This window comes from Sphaeramia orbicularis, chromosome 12 (assembly GCF_902148855.1).
Source record: "Sphaeramia orbicularis chromosome 12, fSphaOr1.1, whole genome shotgun sequence".
Lineage (NCBI taxonomy): Eukaryota > Metazoa > Chordata > Actinopteri > Kurtiformes > Apogonidae > Sphaeramia > Sphaeramia orbicularis.
The window spans coordinates 60,996,550-61,018,437 of record NC_043968.1 but is presented as its reverse complement, the minus strand read 5'-3'; the positions used below and the strand labels follow the sequence as shown (position 1 = coordinate 61,018,437).

The following is a 21,888-nucleotide window of genomic DNA, read 5'->3' as shown; positions in this document are numbered from 1 at the left end:
TGGCAGCTCCTACTAGGAAGGTACAATATGAGAGCTTGTTGAAATAATATGTTCCAAATAACTTGTAGAAACATTTTAATAAGAGATCATGTTACCAAAAATTAAAAGGCTCTGCTGTCAATATGATTCATACTCAGTTCTGAGGGGCACTTTCTATTAATTTCTCCATTTACTGACAGCTTCTCCAAAGCGACACATCTAAACTTTCAGAATCACAAGTGTCTCAATTAGAGAAAAAAGAAATGTTTTGTTGTGCTAAAGGCATTTGCGTCCTGCATATTCACAAGGAGAATGTAAATAAGTTATGAGGGGAAACTTTTTAGTCAATGTGTCTGGTCAATATGGTTGCAGATGTTGACTGAATTCATAGGCTGAAACCAGTCTTCTCAATTTCACGCCTTAAAAGTGCAGTTTTATCTTTGGTTACTGATCAATTCTGAAGGAGCGATAAGGCCAACTGATATTTCTAAACCAAGTAAGACATATTCTTATACTAAACAAGTACTGATCTCAAATTTCACTTTTTTCAAGCTAAAGACCAGCACGGCAAGATTAAAAATATATAGTGGATTTCACAAAAAAGCAGTTCACTGTGTTTTACACAAATAAAATGAACATTCAGGGGAAATAAAGTGCTTAAACTTAAGGTGCAGCTTCTTTCCTGAGGCAGTGAGGATGAACTCATGACCCAAAACGGATTCTGCACCTTACCCAATATGTTGCAATTTAACTTGTGTTTATTCACTGACTTGGCTTTTACTGAAGAAATGTTTTTAAGTACTGCTTTTAGATTATTCATTATTCCGTATTTTTTTAGTACACTGGTCCTGGGAGACGCTTTTCGATCATCCATGTTTTCTAACATGTTTGAATGACAATAAAAGAAATCTGAAAAAACGATAAAATATGAAAATATTAAAAATATATATAATTAGAAGAGAGTACAGGATACATAAAACCACAATAGAAAAGAATTAAATAACTTCATGAAATCTATATTAAATTCATTAAAATAATATTCAGCCCTCTAGACTTACATTGCAATAGGGATTATTTCAAGGAGTGATATTTTGCTTTTTTTTTTTAAAATAGAATTATGCATTTTAAAGCATTTCCCTGTGATCTAAATAAACTGTAAATGCTCTGCTTGGGTCTGAATTCTTCATTAATTCAACTCCACAGGTCCATCTTCAACCCTATTTCTGAGTAATGACACCAGAAAGGTCGTTTTGAGCGCTGGCCCTTTAAATGCAAATGAGCTACTTCACACCCCACCCCCTCTAGGTTGTTGTCTGCTGCTCTGTCCCATTCAACAAACAACTGAACATTTTAGGTAATCAGCTTGAAGTTTGGACATATTTTCAGTATGGACTACAACCGCTGTTGCTGACAAACAATTATGTCGTACTCGGAGAAATGTTCATCTGAAGTCTTGACCTTACATGTGCAAATGTTGTGATGTAACTAGTTATAGACGTAGCAAATTAAGCAGGAATTAAAACAGGTTGTAAAAATCCACTCGATTTTTGCCAAAATGAATATAAAGATAGCTTTGGAGCACCTGGAGGGTTCAAATTCAAACTTTTGGAACTACTAGGGTCCAAATACACAAATAAATGTACCAAAGACAAATAAAAGTGGGTTTAGCAAAATATGGCCCCTTTAAGACTTACAGTGTGATAAGAATAGAGCGCAAGTCATCGAGTTCATTCATAAGCACAATAAAAAAAAGTCTGCTTTTGTAATGAATCTAAGCTCGACTGGCAGTTTGACATGAGCAAAGAAAAAAGCCAACAACAAATCCATACAGAGCTGATGACGACTGCAGAACACAACCAAAGCATCACCGGGTGACGTGGGTCTGATGATGTCTCCAGTGGATGTGCTGGATGTTACGACTACTATCACTGAAACCCAGTATAAAAATGGGTAAATGACACTTTTTCTTACTACCACAGAGAAAACAGATCTTGATAAGCATGTAATTAGTCTTACAAAGTCCTTTTAGGAACAGACTATGATACATCCACACACATTGCTATTAATTTGTCAGTATTGACATGCAACACACAGTGATTGTTCCTGATGTGATGCTCACTGCAACAGCCAGGACTAATTTTGAAAATTAAAATCGATCCTTTGGAGAACTCTAATGGTTATTATATTGGTTTTTGGAGAACTTACAAGTTATTATCAATTGCTACAAAGTACTCATGGCCAAATGGATATGAAGAAAACCAGTTAATAACAGTTTTAAAGAATCCAATGAGATCAGCTCATTCTATTAAAAGAATGACATGCATCAAAAGCAGAGCTCAGACTGAGAACTGAACTATGTTTTAAGGCTTATAGGCAAAAAGATGAGTTCATATATTATATTTCCAAAGAGAAGGTGAAAAAACAATAGGAAAAAAAGGTAGTTAAATGTGTTTCCATAAACAAACATGGGCAAATTAACAATAAACTCAGCTGTCTTATGTCATCACAAGGTGGCGCTATGGGTTACACTACACGTGATAAGAAACGGATGCAAAAATTAAATAACAAGGTGTTTCAACCTGTTCTGTCTTCGAATGGTACAAACTGAACCTTTTGCTGACAGTAATGTTTTCATGGTTTTTGAGAAATATTCAGGAAAACGTGAGGATCTGTAAGATGACCAGACATGTAAATTAAATGTTCACAACAGCAGAAAGCAACTACTAAAAGTTTTTAAATTTTTTTTCCAATCTTAACATTTCCATATCAATCATTCATTCATTTTCTGAACCCGCTTTATCCTCACTAGGGTCACGGGGGTCGCTTGGAGCCTATCCCAGTTATTTATGAACGAAGGCGGGGTTCACCCTGTACGAGTCACCAGTTCATCACAGGGCTGACATATAGAGACAAACAATCAACACCGTGTCACCGCCATATCACCCATCCATCCATCCATCCATCATCTGCCACCTATCCGGGGCCGGGTCGCAGGGGTAACAGTGTAAGCAGGGATGCCCAGACTTCCCTCTCCCCAGACACCTCCTCCAGCTCTTCTGGGGGGACCCCGAGGCGTTCCCAGGCCAGCCGAGAGACATAGTCTCTCCAGCATGTCCTAGGTCTTCCCCGAGGCCTCCTCCCGGTGGGACATGCCCGTAACACCTCCCCAGGGAGGCGTCCAGCAGGCATCCGAAGAAGATGCCCAAGCCACCTCAGCTGGCCCCTCTCGATGTGGAGGAACTGTGTCGGTCGGTTGTGGTGAAGAAGGAGCTGAGCCGAGAGGTGAAGCGCTCGATTTACTGGTCAATCTACAAGGGTTGGACAAAATAATGGAAACACCTTAAAAAAATCAACAAAATATAATTTAATATGGTGTAGGTCCGCCTTTTGCGGCAATTACAGCCTCAATTCTCCGAGGTATTGATTCATACAACTTGTGAATTGTTTCCAAAGGAATTTTAAGCCATTCTTCAGTTAGAATACCCTCCAACTCTTTTAGAGACGATGGCGGTGGAAATCGACGTCTTACTTGAATCTCTAAAACTGACCATAAATGCTCAATAATGTTGAGGTCTGGGGACTGTGCCGGCCATACGAGATGCTCAACTTCATTAGAATGTTCCTCATGCCATTCTTTAACAATTCTAGCTGTATGGATTGGGGCATTATCATCTTGAGGTGAAGGTGTTTCCATTATTTTGTCCAACCCCTGTACGTTCCTACCCTCACCTATGGTCATGAGCTTTGGGTCATGACCGAAAGGACAAGATCCCAGATACAAGCGGTCGAAATGAGTTTCCTCCGTAGGGTGGCTGGGCACACCCTTAGGGATAGGGTGAGGAGCTCAGCCACCAGGGAGGAGCTCGGAGTAGAGCTGCCATATCAATCAATCAAATTTTATTTATATAGTGCCAAACAGTGACGTGCAGTCAGAGGAGGCAGGGGAGGCAGAGCCTCCCTTGTCAATTTTGAAAAGAAAAAAAACTTGACTATAAAATATAATAAATATTGATAGTTGTCAGCTGGTATGTCCTATAAACTCATTTTCCATTCGAATCCAATATTGTTATTATTTTTTTTTTTTTTGTCAATTAGAATAGCAGAATTTCCACATGCTCCATTCAAATACAGGGAGGAGATGCGCCGTGAGGCAGCGCTGTGCTGTGCCTCCTGGAGAACTGTCTACTCCCCTCATGAACTCTGCTGGTATCCGATGAAAATATTGTGTCGCTGTCCCTCTGTATATCGCAGTTAAAATGCTTTCAAACACTCTGATTATATGATCTATCCTTCCATAATCTGCATAACGTATGGAATGTATTTCTGTAATGTGTTTAGGCTCACAGATTAATCATAAAACTGCAGTGAAAAAGTCACTAGGGGAGGCAAACAGTACCCCTGCCTCATGATAGATGGCACCTGTGAGTCCACAGATTCATGCGCTTATAATCTTCTTTGTTCTTTTTTATACACTTTAATTCACCAGGATCGGCGCATGGATTTCATGTACAAATAAAGGCAAGACCATAAACTTTTTTTATTTTTAGTTTGAAATGGCTCTTTTTGAAGGTTTCCTGTTGAGTTCCTGCCAGTCTACCAATGCTGACTTGATGCAGAGCCCATATACCCAGGCCATTCCTTTTGCTCACTCTCTCTATTCCAGTTTCTCAGGCCACCATATATTTGTAGATCTGGCTCTGAAAGAGTCAGTGCCTCCTCAGCCATGAACCCCACTGCACGTCACTGGTGCCAAATCATAATAAAAGTTATCTCATGACATTTTGCATATAAAGCCGGTCAAAACCAGACTCTCAATATACATTTTCAAAATGTGCATATAACCACCCAGCACTTCACCCTGATATATAAACTGAGAAAACACCAGATTACCTATAGCATAAATACAACTTATTAAATGATAATAGTTTTTCTAGACTTTGGCTTGAAAATGTGAGACTGGAAATTGGTCTGAAGTTTTTGAGTTTTAATGGTGCAACAATAATAGAATAATAACAATAATCAATGAAGCGTAGTTGAAGTGGAGTACTGTTGCAAGTTAAGTGGCATCACTATTCCTCCTCCTCATCGTGCTTCTACTGCTGGAAAAATATTCGACATGAGATGTGAGTATTGGAAGGCGAATTCTCCTGGTGAAACAGAGAGCGGTATATCTTCCCTGAGCCTGCTGATGCGAAGCTAATTCAAGTTACAGAGACCTGAAAGTGTCATGTTGTGTATGACTCAAATTATAGTGTTGGAGAATGTGCTACACCTTCAAAGATGGTGATTAAATTATAGGAGAACTGGGACAAGGTCTGATGGAATTAGAAAGTGACTGAAATAGAAGCAAGAAAAGTAAGTGAAAGCTACACTGTACAACTGGTACTGTCTTTTTGCACCAATTTATACCCATAGTAAGTATTCTACATGAATGAACAAATCCTCTTCCACTGCATCTTGCTTAAGCCTGTTTAAGTTTCCACCAAGTGCCAGAGGAAGTAAAGTATAAATACTGTGTTACTGCACTCCAGGAGTTTTCATGTCACTGTATTTTACTACAATACTGTACTTCTCTCTATATTTTAACACAAATTTCTTTCAACCCCTTAGATTTTCACAGGAGGACTCATTACTTAGGCCAGGGGTGTCAAACTCATTTTAGTTCAGGGGCCACATTCAGCCTAATATGATCTAAAGTGGGCCGGACCGGTAAAGAAATATAAGTAATAGGATAAGAACTGATAAATAATGTCAACTCCAAAGTTTTTTTATGTTTTTGACTGAAAAAAAAAAAAAAAATCAAATTCCATCATGAAAAGGTTTACATCTACGAACTGTACTTGAACATAACATGAACAAATATGAACCTGAAAATTATTAAGAAAAATAAATGCAATTTTAACAATGTTACGCCTTAGTTTATCATTTATACATGTGCATCACAACTTACAGATCACAGTGGATCTATAAATACACAAAACATTTAATAAGAGGCAGAATATTGGTCTAATTCCACAGACTTCTCTTAAGAAATTTCAGGTTATTCACATTTTTTTGTAAAAGGCTAGTGTGTAAATGTGAACATTTTTGTGTCATTTTACTTTTTTTACACTACAACAAAGAGAAAAATTTGTAGTTTTCATTATTTATAGGTTATTATGATAGTATTTTACTGGTTCTGACCCACTTTAGATTGAATTGACTTAAAATAATTCTAACATCCTTGATTGTTAATATCTTCAGTGTAATTTTTGCATTTCACAAATTCATCCCAGGGGCCAGATTGGACCCTTTGGCGGGCCGGATTTGGCCCCCGGGCCGCATGTTTGACACCTGTGACTTAGGCATTTATGAAGAATTACTCATTATTTTTACTTCTACTTTTCGCATCATTGCATGTTTTTACCAAGATGATGGTTAGACTAAATGGAAGGGACGATAACATATAGTTACATTTAGTGCTTAGTTTGTTTATATTGTTAATTCTAATGAAATGCAACATAAAGAAAACATAATAAAGGACGTATCAAGAGGAAAACAATGTAAATGACGAAACAATTAAAAAACACTGTAAAAGATGGAGGAAAATGTAAGACAAAATGAAGGAACATGAAAATGACAGAAGATGCAACAAGGCAACAACATGGAACTGAGTCAAAACACAAAGAGACAAAAACAATGTAAACAAGAAAAGCACTCGGAGAGCGCAGACCTCCGCCAAGACAGATCTGACCCCGATCACCACCAGAATTTAATCAGTTGTTCCTTGTGCCAGTATCAACATTTCCTGAAAATTTCGTGAAAATCCGTCCATAACTTTTTGAGTTATCTTGCTAACAACAAACACACACGCAAACACACAAAGCAAAGTGATCACAATACCTCCTGGCGGAGGTAAAAATGCAACAAGATACAAGCAATGGTGAAATTAAAGCGACAAATGAAACCATACAAAAGGTGCAACAACATGAAAAGGTAAAATATGCAGCAAGATAAGATGTTGTCATTGAAGTTTCTAGCACTATGGACACCATTTTGAAGCAAGAACACAAAAACTCACTGAATTTGGGTTAAAGCAAAAATATTGTTACATATAAGAATATTGAGACAATAGACCACAATCGTCCAAAGCCTTGCCCCCTGCTGTCTGACCAACAGAAGAATTTTAAAAGCTTATATATGTTTAGTCCTTTCCCATGTTAGGTTAACAACCAATTGAATGGTTATTCCTCAATTCCACCTATGTACACATTTTACCTTAAACAGTAAAAAGAGGACACTTGGACAGTGAAGTCAGTAGTGTTTCCTTAAAGAGAAGGTAGACAGTAAGTCACGGACTCATCAATAATGTTGCGTTTCCACTACGTGGTATTGGCTGGACTCGACCTTTTTGCGTTTCCATTATGAAAAAGGACCTGGAATCTGGTACACGGTACTAGCTTTTTGGTATCACCTCCGCCGAGGTTCCAGGACTGGGGGCCAGATACTAAAACGTGACGTATAGGCACTGCAGACCACTGATTGGTCAGAGACCCGCTGTTTTACAAAAAACAGATGCGGAAGTTTACATTAAATATAGCAGTAGGTTAATCCACATGATGACAGCCCGCAAAACTACACCATGGTTTGTCGAGGAGGTTCAGACGTAAAAATTCAGCATGAGCTTGACGAGACAACATGCAACGAGCGAGTTTATCAGTGACTCTGAGCAGACGAAACGGAAGTAACGCGCCGCATCGCTATGACGACCAGGTACTGTAAAGTCAGTAGTATCCTGTAATGGAAACGGTCTCCAGGAATAGGACCTGGTACCCGAGTCGAGCTGAGCTGAGTCGAGCAGGTTCCACGTAATGGAAACGTGGCATAAGTGGACAGTGAAGGAAACTACAAGTTTGACATGTTTGACAAGTTACACAGCAGGTGGCCTTAAGTTATGCAATATTTAAAATGAGAATACCAGACGCTGCAACATTCCACTTTTCTTCGTCAGTGTAAGATGACGTAAAACATACACGTAAACAACTGCTTTTGTGATTTAGTACTTATTTTGTTCATTTTATATAGTGTACACTGAAAAATAAGTGCAATTCCAGTTCTTAACAAGACAAAACAAACATGTAAAAGGCATTAAAAAAGACAAAACTAACATGAAAGGGAGACTAGACTATGGAGAAAAAGCCTCATAATGTCTTGAACTCTGTTGCTGACATTGAAAACTGAATAAAATAGTTTAAGTCTTCACATTATACCGGTATGATGTGATTTTTAGTTATCTGCACAGGAAAAGCTGCTCAAATGTCCTTCAAAGGTCTAGTTTTATACTTGAGTTCATTTAAGAGCCTGTGCCTTTTCATCTTTTTATCAGTAAAAGTAGAATCACTACATTTATTTGCATAAGTATCTGTACCTGAACCGGACAAAGGAGTGTATGGACTCTGACCATTTCTGGCATCCATCACCATGGGAGTGTCTCCATCACTGCCTTGTTGACAGGGGCTATGAAAGTCACATATGAGCCTTCCAACATCCTGATTGGCTGCATTTGGCTTCCGCTTTGTAAATAAGCCAAGTAAGTAGGTCGCGGAAAAGATCAAACCTCTACAAATTTGGGAAAAATTACAAATTAGCTGCAGTTCATGTACCTGTTTTACATACGCAAATGTGACTGGGACAGACGGAGACAATTTATTATGAAGTCGCCGTGCACGTAAGCTAAGCGTAGGGTGTTGTTTCCATACTGAATAAAAAGGAACAGTGAATCAGTACATGTAAGCACTGAAATAAAGTTTAGTTTGTTGCATTTTGCTGTGTTTGAAGACTTTGAAAAGATTCTAAAGAGGCCAATGTGTGACCCCTCTCACATCTAAAGATAAGAGTTTTTAAATCACAGACCAAAAAAGTTCGCAAAGACCGGGAACTTTGCAGGGTCAGTAGTTGAAAGACTACAAATAAACTCCTTTTAAGTTTTTTTGTCTTCGGTTTCTGTTTGATTGCTTGATCTTCACAGAAGCATAAGAAAAAAGGTGAGATCACTGAGGATTTTCTGCATAAAATTCCTGGTTTGTAGCGAATTCATTTAAGGTCTGGGCTCTGAACTTCACTGAAGTAAAGTCAAAAATACTGGAGAGGTAATGAGGTATCTAAATGAGTAAACAGTCACGCCTTAAGGGAGTGGTAAAACTACCATTGGTTTAAGTAAGAGAAGCAAAAGGGAGCTGAGTAAACCATCTCTGTTCATCATCATTGTCAGTTTTCACCACTCCCACCACTTCTCTGCAGACAGAACACACACCAAAAACTGGATCCGGATGTTCTATTTCTGCTTCAATCCAAAATCTGACATCAGGGATTTAATTTAGAACGGTTCGCTATTTCCTGTTTGGTGCTGCAGGGAGAGCATCTATTCACTGTAGAAAATATTCACATCACTGAGCTTCACTCTCGCATGAGCCAAGACAAAAAGTTATGATTATACTGAACAGGTTTGATTTCAGTCGAGAGAAAATAGAAGAAAAGGATGGACTTAAAGCAGCTGAGAACAAATGTCAAGTTCCATTCATGTGAAGCTGGTAAAAATTGATTTATTTCAACGTTATGAACAATTAATGGCTTTAACTGATTGCTTTCTAGTTGTATTAGCTGATGACAACATTATAAACAGCCATATATGATGGAGAAGCACATCCACAATTAATACAATACACAAAGCAGACAGGTTGTATTTTAAATGCTCGTCAAAGAAGAAAAGACTGCAGGTGCATGATCTTGATTTTGTGTTTTAGGTATATTTCATGACAGTCAGAAAGCAAAGACTCAATTATTCAAGCTCATTTAATATGTCGTTCAGCAACACTCTCATGATGTTACAGTTCTTGAGCTCTGACATCAGAAATATGAGTTTCTCGAGGAAGATCGGTTGAAGTGGAAAAAGAAATAAAGGAGGACGACTATTAGAAAGAGAGATTACACAATAAAGATGTTCTCTGTAGGGTTTGGGTCAGTTGCTGCACTACAGATTTGTTCTGAAGTGTCCAAACAAAGTCAGAAGTGTCACAGTTTAGTCTGAACCATGGATCAACAACCAGTAATATAACACGGCACCTTTACAACCTCATAAGCTTCATAATCGAAGTCACAATTGTGGAAGAAATGCTGTGATTTCACTGTGGTAAAAAAACAATGGAAAGGCTCCTATTTGTTAATTGCTTTATCACTTTCAGTGACTCTGAAAGTTGCTTCCTAGTGCTTTTCATGTCATCTTGTCACTTTCTGATTCTTTTGTCAATGCCTCTGTGGCATTAGTTTTCCTCACTATGGTAGATTGGCAGAGTGACTCATTACTCCCTCTAGCAGTCACATAAATCACCCCCGCTGGCAGTGTGAATATATTCAGTTCATATCTCTACAATCCAATATATTGGCAACTTTGGCAAAATGTTAGGTCAAGGCCAAGTTTATGTATATAGCACATTTACAACAAGGCAAAGTGCCTTAAGTGCTATACAAAGTTGTAGATAAAAATACAAGACATGCTAAAACTAGTAAAATAAGAATTAATATCAGATATACTCAAACTGATAAAAACAGATACACAGTAATAGTATAAATATATAACATAACCAGAAGATAAAACACAAAAAGTTAGGACACTTTAAGTTCTCATAAGATACAATCAGGTTTTTAAAATATATTTTGATGTAGAAATACATATTTCAAAGCAGATATACTGCATGTACCTCCTTTAAAATACAACTAATGACCCTTAGAGATTAAAAACGGCCTTCACACCACTCAATGCTTGAAAACTGATGAACTCCAAAACATCTAACAGATATGAATCCTTTCTTTAGTTCAGACAAAGCATTGTCTTGTGGGTATTCAGAGCCTGCTTTTGTGCTTTCTGTAGTTCTCTGTGTTCAGCAGTGTATTAGGCAGCGAGCCGTGCACCCGTAATTTGCACGGTTAATTTTCGAAAAGCATGGCCAAAAAAAGAAAAAAAAACAAAAACAGTGCACAGCTTGCTCAAAGCCGTGCTAATTATCAATATATTGTTCTCTTACCTTGTCACGGGAATTATCATGTTGAAATGCAAGGGGTTGGACTATTAGAGTGTTTCTCAACAGGGGCGGTACCCGTGTGTAAGCGTAAATTTGTTTTCAGCTGGGAATACCGCACACCCCGCCCCCGGTCCAAAATTTTTCAAGGACGGGGGGGCAGCAGGAGGCTCACGATACCGTTGTGCTATGCTTTTATGCCTGCCAGAATATTACACACCCTGTTTCTTTTTGTTTTTTCGGGTTTTTTTTAACACACTGGTGTTCAGTCATATTAAATACATCAATTCTCACTTCTGGGTGTCGGGTGAAAACCTGAAGAGAGAATCTTTTCTCTTATGAATAAGAAAGACTGTTGTCCATTTACGAAAGCATCATCCAGAAGGTAAGACGCCTTCAAGGGAACTGAAATTAATTCAGCAGAAGGTCAAAGTAATGAAGTAAAGAACAGGCAATGTGATTAATGGGAACTAAACAATATTTGCATATTGAGCTTTGGGAAAAAACAAGGAGTCTGGTTATTTCATTCAAACATTTCAAATGAACTATGTATTTTTTTTAAGATTTCATTACTGCCAGTTTGAATGAAATATGGCATGTGCTTTTTGCTTAAGGAACAACTAATCAAGTTTTCCGGGCCAACTGTGATTTGTTTTCTGTGATGCACAAGAGTAATTCAAGCTAATTCTCTCAATTCATCCATTTATTATTCATTCACTAATGCATACTTGTTAGACTCTCTGCCCCGAAGTGGTCATTAAGAGAAATAGCCATGTCTAAAGACCACACAACACTCAAATTTCAATATAAAGCCAGAATTCCCAATGTCAAAGCATTAGTCTAAGTTACGGGAAGCCTTTTAAAAGTTGGCAGTGCAGTATTTGGCAGTGTTCAGGGAGAACTTCTACTGGGGTTAAAAACTGTTCCACTGCAAAAGCCTTACCCATAATCTGGACATGATGAGATGGAGGCACGGATTACCGCTTCCTCATATGAGAAAGTGGGACAAGACTTGAACAGAAGTGGCTTTAACAGAAAAGCTTATACACTGATAAAATTTGTGGGAGAAGATGAAAAACACTTTTTTTGGAACGTATCTCAGTGTAGAGCATTATGGGAGCTGGTTTTTGGAGATGGGACTGCCAGAGGGATGAGGGATTGAAACAAACAGCACGCCCACTGGTAAATTATTAATGCAATGCTTTATATTAATATTCTTTTTGCATACCAGATGGTGGTTGTAAAAAAAAACAACAACAAAAAAAAATGTTCTACTGGTTCACTCGAACATTTGGTGATGGTGTAGGAGGTATGAAACAGGTATGTTTTACACTGAAGATGTTATGGATGTTACTTTCTGAGAATGCTGATTTTACCATGATCTGTTAAAAATGTTCGCGTAAATGAACTTGCAACAAGAATATTTCAGCCTCACATCTTCAGTAGTTTCTGAGATACTGGGGCTTTGACAAGGGGATGTGATGATAAAAAGTTTATAACAAGTTGTCCAGAAAAAGGTGTGACTCATAAATCAGAAAATTGCATTCCTTTGAGAAATAATTCTTTTTAATCACAACAGTTCTACAACATGAGAAAAAAATGAATAAACGTGAAAGACCGGCATGCAGAGATGATCCATGGCAAAATTGTTCAGAAACAATTTTTTTTTTTCTTCTTTTTTTAAAGATTTCAGAAAGTTTTAATTAGGTAAATATCAAACTTTGTATCTTCTTTCAGAGAATTTAAAGACAATCTGTACCTTTGAACAATTCTTGAAAATTTTATGCATCTATCATGAATAGTTCAAAAGTAACGACTCAGTGAGTTTAGCATCTTTTTCTGCACCACTCTTTATAATATAATCGGTATTATGACCCATATTCAAAGCCCCAATATCTCAAAAACTGATGAAGAAATAGGCTGAAATTTTGTACAGTGCTTACTAGGAATATCAATACTATTTTCTGAAAGTGTGACACAAATCAGAGATGGTCAGTTGAGAAAATTTTCTGAAATACGGTCATTTAAGGTGGAACGATTTATGTTCATGATAACTTCTATGTGTTGCATTTCTCGGCATATTGCAGCAAGTCAGAGTCCAAGGGTTTTCTTGCAGGGAAGTTAGTGTATGCAGACCTGGACTCTTACTGTATACAATAAAACTTCCTGTGCTTGCTATTTGGTACTCTCATTCCACGGCAAAATATAACTGTAAATGGGAAAAACACTGAGAATGGACAAAGTCCCTCCTGCTGTTGGGAACTGTCATGTGCAAACAAAATTTGGTACATTGTGGGAAGACGTCATCCCAGGGTTTCATTTTTGTAATGTTATAGGGAGGCTGCTGGGCCATTCTGACATACTCATGTCAAAGATGCATAAACATTTCTGCCAATGGTGATATACACTACAAACAAAAAGTTAAGGATATTTTTAATTTTTAGGCTATTTTTTTCAGTTGGGATTCTTGTACAGCGCTTTTTACTTTTTTGTGTGCGAATTGAATTGAAACACATTTTTTTAATGATCAGACATAATTTTATTTACAAATGGCAAAAATAACCCAAAAAATGACAAAAAAAAATATCCTTAACTTTTTGTTTTTAGTGTATGTGCAAAATTTGTGAGTATGCATAAACCCCTCTTTTGGAAGAAGAATCATCATTACATTTCCAAGATGGCGTTTGCATTGGTCAGACCCTAATAAAAAATGGATAACTTTTCCTCATAATTTATGCTTGAAAGTGTGAAAAAGCAATGATGTTCTACAGATTAACCACTGGATTTCAACTAACGGGCTGTCCTATAAACTCTGCATGTAGACTATAAAAAAATATTAAATAAACATTCAGGCACTTTGAGAGAGTTTGGTTTATTTATCCAGTAAGAAAACATTAAATGCAATGTTTTATCCTCAGCCTTTATCCCCATATCCTCACCCCCATTACTTTACTAGAAATTTAATCTAAGCCCTTATATCCCATCCACTTTACACAAAATAAAGTGGCATCTCTGCAGGAGATGAGGTTTTAGTCTGTGACTTTATCTGCTACATTATAAGTTGTTGCTGACTTGCAAAAATGACAAAACACGCAGAGAGATTCGACAGCATTTTGTATTTGTGTATGAGGATTCATTTGAACCCCTACCCAGGTGCAAAAGTTGACTGAGATGCACTGAACAATCTGTGCTCTGTAATCCGCCAGAATATGCCTCTGTGGGCACCATACAGCCACATTTTCTGACTTTTCAGTGCATGTCTCACTCTACAAGACTACCTACCAAGACTCGCTTCTTAATGAATATTTTAAATGCTGAAGTGATTTTATGTGTTTTCCAGACAAATATTCGTGGATAAATATTCATACTCAGTTAGACATAGGAACCTGACGACCTCATTTCTCAGCATTTGCCCTCGTTTTTACCCGACTACCCACCGCACACACTGTCAACAACACTGAATCCTCTGGCAGTGATTCACATAATTTATTTGGTTGATTTTCTTGCTTTGAGATTTGATATACTCCAGGGTTTAATCGCAGCATTCAGGGCCATGGAACCTGGCTTTGGGGATTTCAGCCTCAGAGCATCAAGTCAAACTCTGATGTTGGTTAAAAGGCCTTGATTTTGTTCATTGCAAGCAAAGTTGTTGGACGGGATTTAAGTGAGAAAGGCTGTACAGCGCACTAGTATTGAATTTCTATCCTCCATAGAATACCTTGGACAATATTTATATTTCAATAACTTGAGGAAAATTGACTCGATGCCGACAGCATAGAATTCTAACTTCTTATTAAAAGACGAATGTAAAGATGTTACAACATGATGAGGTACAAATGCAGTTTTCTTGGCAAGAAGCAAAGAAAAGCAGAATGACTGTAGGCAGCAACAGTCATTAAAAGTTCTTTACATTAATGGCAGCAGGAGGAGCACAGCCTTGACGATTAACACTTGTGTTGGCAACTTTCAGTATTCCATGTAACTGTTGGACCCCAAAATGAGGCAATTTTTCAAAATAGGAAAGGTAATGGTCAAATCAGAAAATTCAGCACTGTTCAGATTAACTCCCCACTTGGTAGACTGGCCATACCCAAAGTATTATTTACGCACTTGTGGCATCCTCAATTTCACTTTTATTTCAGTCAATAGCATGAGACAAGTTGGTTTTTTTTATCCTTTTTGAATTGTGCCATCATTTGTACATAATGTTTGTTCATTTAAAAGATCATTTTACAAGTCTAGAAAGTCACAGTTTGTGGTAAAACTGTTGAGGCATACAACTGTGAAAATAAACAAATAGAAACACTACACAGCAGAGAGCCGCTGAGGTGGCGTCACTGTAACTGTCTCTCCCCACAATTCGTTTAGAGTCACTGAAGATGTCTGTGTAGCTTCACCATGGCTAGACCTGTAGTGATTTTCTCCTCTTTTAACACTTACCTCACTCTCAAAGATAACAGTAAAATATGTCAAGGCAGAGGCAGTTTTCATATTTGTGATGTGTTTCTTGTGTGATGAGATATGCCGTCCATTTAGCTGTTTAACACACAACTAGACTTGACTTATAAATGAATCTTTTAACAAACATATGTGTAAATGATGGCACACTTCCAATGGGAATTAAAAGAAAAGAATATCTTTCTCTCCCCACTGACCTCTGTTCATACTTTTTTCACCAGCCTTTCATTGGGTCTTGACAACTCGAACCAGTTAATGTTTGATGCACGTGTGCAGAACCAATCTCTAGATTTGCCACATGCAGCCTTTTACAAAGATTTAGCACAGATCTTTGGTGTTAATAAATCTTTGGTTTGTAAACATGACATATTAGAAAGAATGATGTTAGAAATTGAGTGTAAATCTGAGGCAACAGATGGGCATTAGTTGCTTAAAATTAGGACCATCAAATCAACAACCCAACAAATCTGCACTAAAGTATAGACGGTCCAAGTGTGTGAGAAGATGTATGTACATGCTAACTGTAGATTACATTAAACCTTACTTATGTGTGCTGTTAAACAACACCTTAGGATCATAGCAATCATCACACCTATAATTTCATATGTATCTGTGATCCGGAAATTAAATGATGCGTGTCGAGACTGCCCGATCATACAGTTGTGTTAATTAGTGCTGTGCATACATTTGGCCCCTTTAGTCGATATGACCTTATTCTCTCTGCAGGTTTGTTCAATGTGGCAACTCATCCAAACAAAGCCCTAAAGACCCAGGGGAGTCGCCGTCTCTCTCACTCTGTCAGAGAGATAAACACAGGAGGGAAAGAAAGAGCGGCAAAACAAACACTGAAAGAAAAGAAGAGTTTGGAGATGAAGAGAGAGCAAGGCAGAGGAGCACATTGTTCCTGTCTGACAGACTCAGGCCTCACCTACAGCTGATGCTCCCTGCAGCCAGGTCCTTTCACTACTTATCACACATCCAGAGACTAGTCCCCACCGCCGGGAATTCACTGCCAAATCGAATAATTACTTTGCAGACCTTGGTGACTATTGCATTATGGGAGCTTATTCATATATATAGTCTCCAGTGACTGTGACCTCCAGTCAAAATTGTCAATTTAATCATAATTAATAATGGCAATACCGCAGTATTTCAATCCTGAAGTCAAAGTCATTAAAATGGCTCCAAGAACTTGTGAACTATATTGTCTGGAGGAAGTAATCAACTTTGGACAGGCCTCAGTAATTCATTAATATACAACCTCCAGAAAAACACTGTGGGAAAGGTGACTTTGTCTGCAGGAAATTTGTTTCTTCAAAATTCTCACATGGTTTTAGGAACGGAATAGTGTGCACTGATTAGCCAAAATGGTAAGTATGGTCAAAATGTTTTTTTCTTAACAGTAAACTAGTTTTTATTTGGGGTGGAGTTGGGGTTAGAGAATGATTTACATGTAGCTTCATAGAGATGCAGAGCTAATGTTTATAGCTCCATTTCTGTATGAGAGCTGAATATGTTATATCTAAAAAAAGGGTTAAAAGATTATATATATATATATATATATATATATATATATATATATATATATAAAACTAACCAACCCATCCCTTTGCTACAGGGCAATGAATTCCAATTTTCTTACGTGTTATAACAGCTTTTTAACAATTCATGAACTGCGTACAAATAATTTATACAGTTTTGTAAAGGTCAACTAAAGTTAAAAAAACTATTCATGTTTGCTAAATTTACTAAAGAATAACCACAACTACCATTTTTTCACTAAAATGTCTAAAAACAACAAAGCAGGTGATGATTTTTTGACTGACCTGTGTACTAACAAATGTTTTCAATAATGGGAAAATTCACATATCTGTAATCTACTCAGTGCATTCTTTTGGTCTCTTGTGAAGTTAACTTTACTAAATTGACATTGAGCTTTATTTGTACTCTTACACACCATTACTATGCATCCCTAAATGTGATGTAAATGAACTTGTCAGCTGCTTTATTGAATTCACTCCTGACAAAAGCTCTATTGGACAGAGTTTAGGACTTTCCCTGTGAAAGGTAAGAATGGAAGCAGTGGCACAGTGGTCACAGGTCCTGGAGTTCCTGGGTACTAGGGGCCTTTCTGTGTGAATTTTGTATGTTCTCCCTATGTCTGCATGGTTTCTCTCTGGGTACTCCAACTTTTTCCAATCATTCAAGACATGCACCTCAGATTAATTAGTGACTCCAAATGACCCATAAGTGAAATGTGAGAGTGGATAGTTGTTCATCTGTCTGTCAGCCCTGCGGTCAACTGGTGAGCCATCTAAGGTGTCCATCGCCTTTACCCATTGGTACCTCAGGTGGACTCAAGCAGCCCCTTGACCCTCTCGAGGATTAAGCAGTTCAAAAAATTAATGGATAATAATGGAAGCAGTGGATCAGCAATGCATAGTAGCTGCCATCCTTTTGAATTGTTTTGATTGGAATAATACCAAGCGACAGGAACTACATATTAGTTAGGTGACTTAATACTATTATCCAAGTTTCCCATTACAAGGTGGATAAAAGCATCATATTGTGCACGAGGCTTCCTCAGACTCTAACAAAGGATTTTAGCCTAGGAGCCCATGAGAGATTTCAAAAACTTACCCCAAAACACACAGCTTCATGTTGTCAGCATCTAAGAACAAACACTGCTTTTTAGGAGTCTCAAGAATAACACCAGTGACTATATGTAATTTTTTAGGCTACTGAATGAGCTACTGAATCGGATTTTAATTTGTGCAGTTGGTAATAAACATATCAAATTTTAACTGTGATATATACTATATACATATACATATACATACACACACACTTTCCTGATCAAAATTATAAGACAAGTTGAAAAATTGCATGAATTTACATTTTACATTGTTGGATCTTAAGAAGGTTCTAAGTAGAATTTCAAAATGCAAAAAGAAGAAAATGGGAGTGAGGAAAAAAAAAAACTGAGTAAGCAATTTATTGAAATTAACAATTAAACTGAAATAGGCTGTTCATCAGTGGATCGAAAGTTTAAGACCACAGCCTTTAAAAGACAAAATCTGTGAAAAAATGTGGATTAAATGTAATTTTTTGTCAGGTATTCACACCATCATGACCTCCTGAGGGCAAAGGCAAAGGATTGTTGAGCTGCAAAAGCAAGGCCTCTGGCAATGCAACATCGCTGCTGAGGTTAAACGTGGTTTTAAAATTTGGATTAGGAGTAGTATATACCGTATATTTGGTGAGGCCTGTGCAGCGACCTTTATTTCACCTATATCATTGGTGTTGAATATGTTGGAAGTTAGTATTTTACAGAAATATTTCGAGGGGCTCCTAGGTTAATATTCTTTCATAGACCCAGAGGAAACATTGTGCCAAAAATCGTGCTTTTATCCAACCAGTAACGGTAATTTCACTAAGCCACCCAACTAACACCATGTGTTTAAAACTGAATTCAGATCATAGGTGAGTTTTTAGAGATCAAGCTTATGTGATTAGAGACATGATAACTGGTTGGTTTTGAGGAGAGGGGCCTGAGAGAACAGAAAAATGAAGATAAAACGCATAATGTAAAACAAACTGCATCATAACTCATAACACTATGAGTCGACACAATAAGAGCCATAAGTCACCCATTTATCATGATATTATTGTTGGACTTCTTTCCTCCTATCATGACCAAACATACTAATGAACAGTGCAGCTTGGTTTGGAATGAAAAAGGCTGAAATACCTACAGACCTACCATTCTGCCACACTAACATCAGCGGGCCAATTTAGTTTTTTATATCCCGATGCCATCTGGATGCTAACCCCTCGGGAATGCTTCCATCTATGAAACCAATCAGCACACCAGCCAGGAATCATCCACACCAACACGCACACACCTGGCACAACCTCCACGTATACGCTCACACAAATGCAGCGGGGCATCACTTTGTTTACCTTGAAAACTCCCGACTGACAGGTAAAGCCAGGTGAGTGCTGGGATGAAGAGCAGGGCGAGGGAGGCCGCCAGAAACTTCCTGCGTCCGCGACACATTCCCAGCATCCTCTGGACTGAGACAAATGAAAAGAGAGGTAGGGTGGCCTCTATGTGGGGAGCAGCTGTTGTCCAGGCTGATTCATGGCACTGGAAGAGAAGGAGAAGGAGAAACTAGGTTAGAGCAGAACAAACATTTCACATCCTGTAAAGACACGATTACAGCTGAGCGAACGGCTTCTGCAGCTGGCCTGCTGCAGGCCCACGCATCTGTGAAATTCTGCAGCCAAAAGATGCAGCCCGCTGACATTTTTTATTCAGCAGGACTGTCGATTACAATTCACTCTAGGTTTTAAAAGGACAGCAGTAAAACCACATAAAAGTAGACCTAAGTGGATGCACCTGGGGTCCAAGCTCTCCACAAAACCTGGAGCCAAACCAATAGATCTGACCTGAGGAGATGAGGAAGCTAAAAGTACCATAAAAAAAGCTCCAACAGAGGGTTTTAAAGACTTGTTTCTACTTCAGGAGGACACCCTCCTGCATTAATAGAGATGCACCGATACCACTTTTTCCAGGCCAAGTATAAGTACAAGTACTTACATTTGATTACTTGCTGAGTACCAAGTACTGATATGAGTACTTAATAATACCATTTCAGTTCTTAGTTACTTTAGAAAATGCGTTTTATTGTCATCATCAGTCTGACTGTAACAAAGCTGCTACTGACATTTTATGCTCTGGAATGAGAGTTTCTCAATCAATCCACCAGAGCGCGCCACACTTAATTAACCATACTTGCCAAATATCACGAAGAAGAGTAACGTTTAAGAAGAAGAAAGTCAGTAATAAAAAAACATGGTGACAACAGAGGAAGTAATACTAATGTGGATACTAATGTTGATGTTGATATTGATGAGGGTAGTTGTCATGAATATGTCAGTAGTTTTTCACCAACTCACACAGTCGCTCTTTGAAAAGATCTACTATCTCCACAGTTCCCAGTGGTACTGCTTCTCTGTTTGGGTACGCACAGAGCCTTATATAGTAGGTAATATGACGATCTATACATGGCTCTGGGTGTGCATCCGCACGCTCCCGGAAAACAGACAGAATTATGTACGGAACGTACGCAGAGGATCCGTGTCCGTCTGTGTCTTTAATGTAATGTAATGTAACTTTCAGCTACCATTACTATGGTTACCATCGTTTATTTTGAAAAATCTCCTTACTGCTGACATTACTCCTTGGCCGCGTACCTGCTGCACTATGAGGTGAACGTCCCGCTGCTGTCAAGTGGTATCGGTGTGTTTGTATCGGAGCACTTTTACAAGAACAAGTATTAGTATACACACTCAGTATTGGACCAATACCGGATTCTGGTATCGGTGCATCTCTATGCATTAAATACTCAAGTTTGTTCTCTGAATGAATAGCAAATTGAAGCAAAATATGTGAAACAACAAGACTTCATATCCCTTTCATAGATTTATAGTTTAATTCAATATAACACAACCTAAAGTTGAGCAATGTATGTAAAATATCAAATAATGTGGAAAAATGAAGTATATCGCACCTAACTCGTTTGGTCTATAATTTTAGATTTCAGTTTGATGTAAACCAAGCTACAGATGTGAAACATCCATCCATCCATTTTCTGACCCGCTGTGGTACAATCTGGACAAGTCACCAGCTCATCACAAGGCTGAGATATACAGATGAAAATTTCATTGGCACATTCACATTTATGGATGATTTAGATTGACCAATTAGCCTATTAAGGTGCATGACTTTGGACAGTGCTAATCAGTGCTAATCACTACACAACCATGCAGTGAGAAACATTACTTGGACCAAAAACAGTGGTCTTGGTCTGGATTAAACTGACGGTTTTCCTTGTTTACAGTGTGAAAACACATTTTTGGAAGGTTCAGACTTTCTGGCCAGTTACAGCAGGGGTGTGCTGCAAGTTTGGATCAGTTTTGCTGGAAATGTCACAGCTTATATATCAACAGGTTATGGGCATTAGTAACACTGTTACACTTGTTTTTCCATGTGTCATTGTTCATTTTTATTATCTTTATCATCTGTGCCGTTTATTCTGTATTACTTAAGTCTACCTCACATTGTTGAAGCCATGATACAGTGAATGAGTGACTAGAATACTGGAATGAATAAGAGCCTGCAAATAAGCAAATCTAGGTGTGTAAAGATCGTCAAAAAGATGCTTCACTGGGGTATATGCTACAGGAAAACCTTAGAGTTTTATCACTGACTATTTAGATTATCTTCTTTATGGCTGCAACATAAATGGAACCCACACTCCTGCAAAGCTTCAAATATTTGCCATTGAAGCACCTGAGCCCTAAGAGAGGCATTCAGGCCAGACCTAAATTA

The 21,888-nt window shown here is 38.0% G+C and overlaps 1 protein-coding gene across 1 annotated transcript in view; it reads right to left on the bottom strand.

Annotated features, from left to right (window-relative positions):
- The window catches only part of large1 (LARGE xylosyl- and glucuronyltransferase 1), a 216,217-nt gene that overhangs the window by 114,361 nt on the left and 79,968 nt on the right, over nucleotides 1-21,888 (bottom strand). Inside the window, exon 2 of the mRNA XM_030148506.1 lies at nucleotides 19,455-19,641. Coding sequence (XP_030004366.1) covers nucleotides 19,455-19,560 — 106 coding nt within the window. The 5' untranslated portion in view covers nucleotides 19,561-19,641. The remainder of the gene's footprint in view (nucleotides 1-19,454; nucleotides 19,642-21,888) is intronic.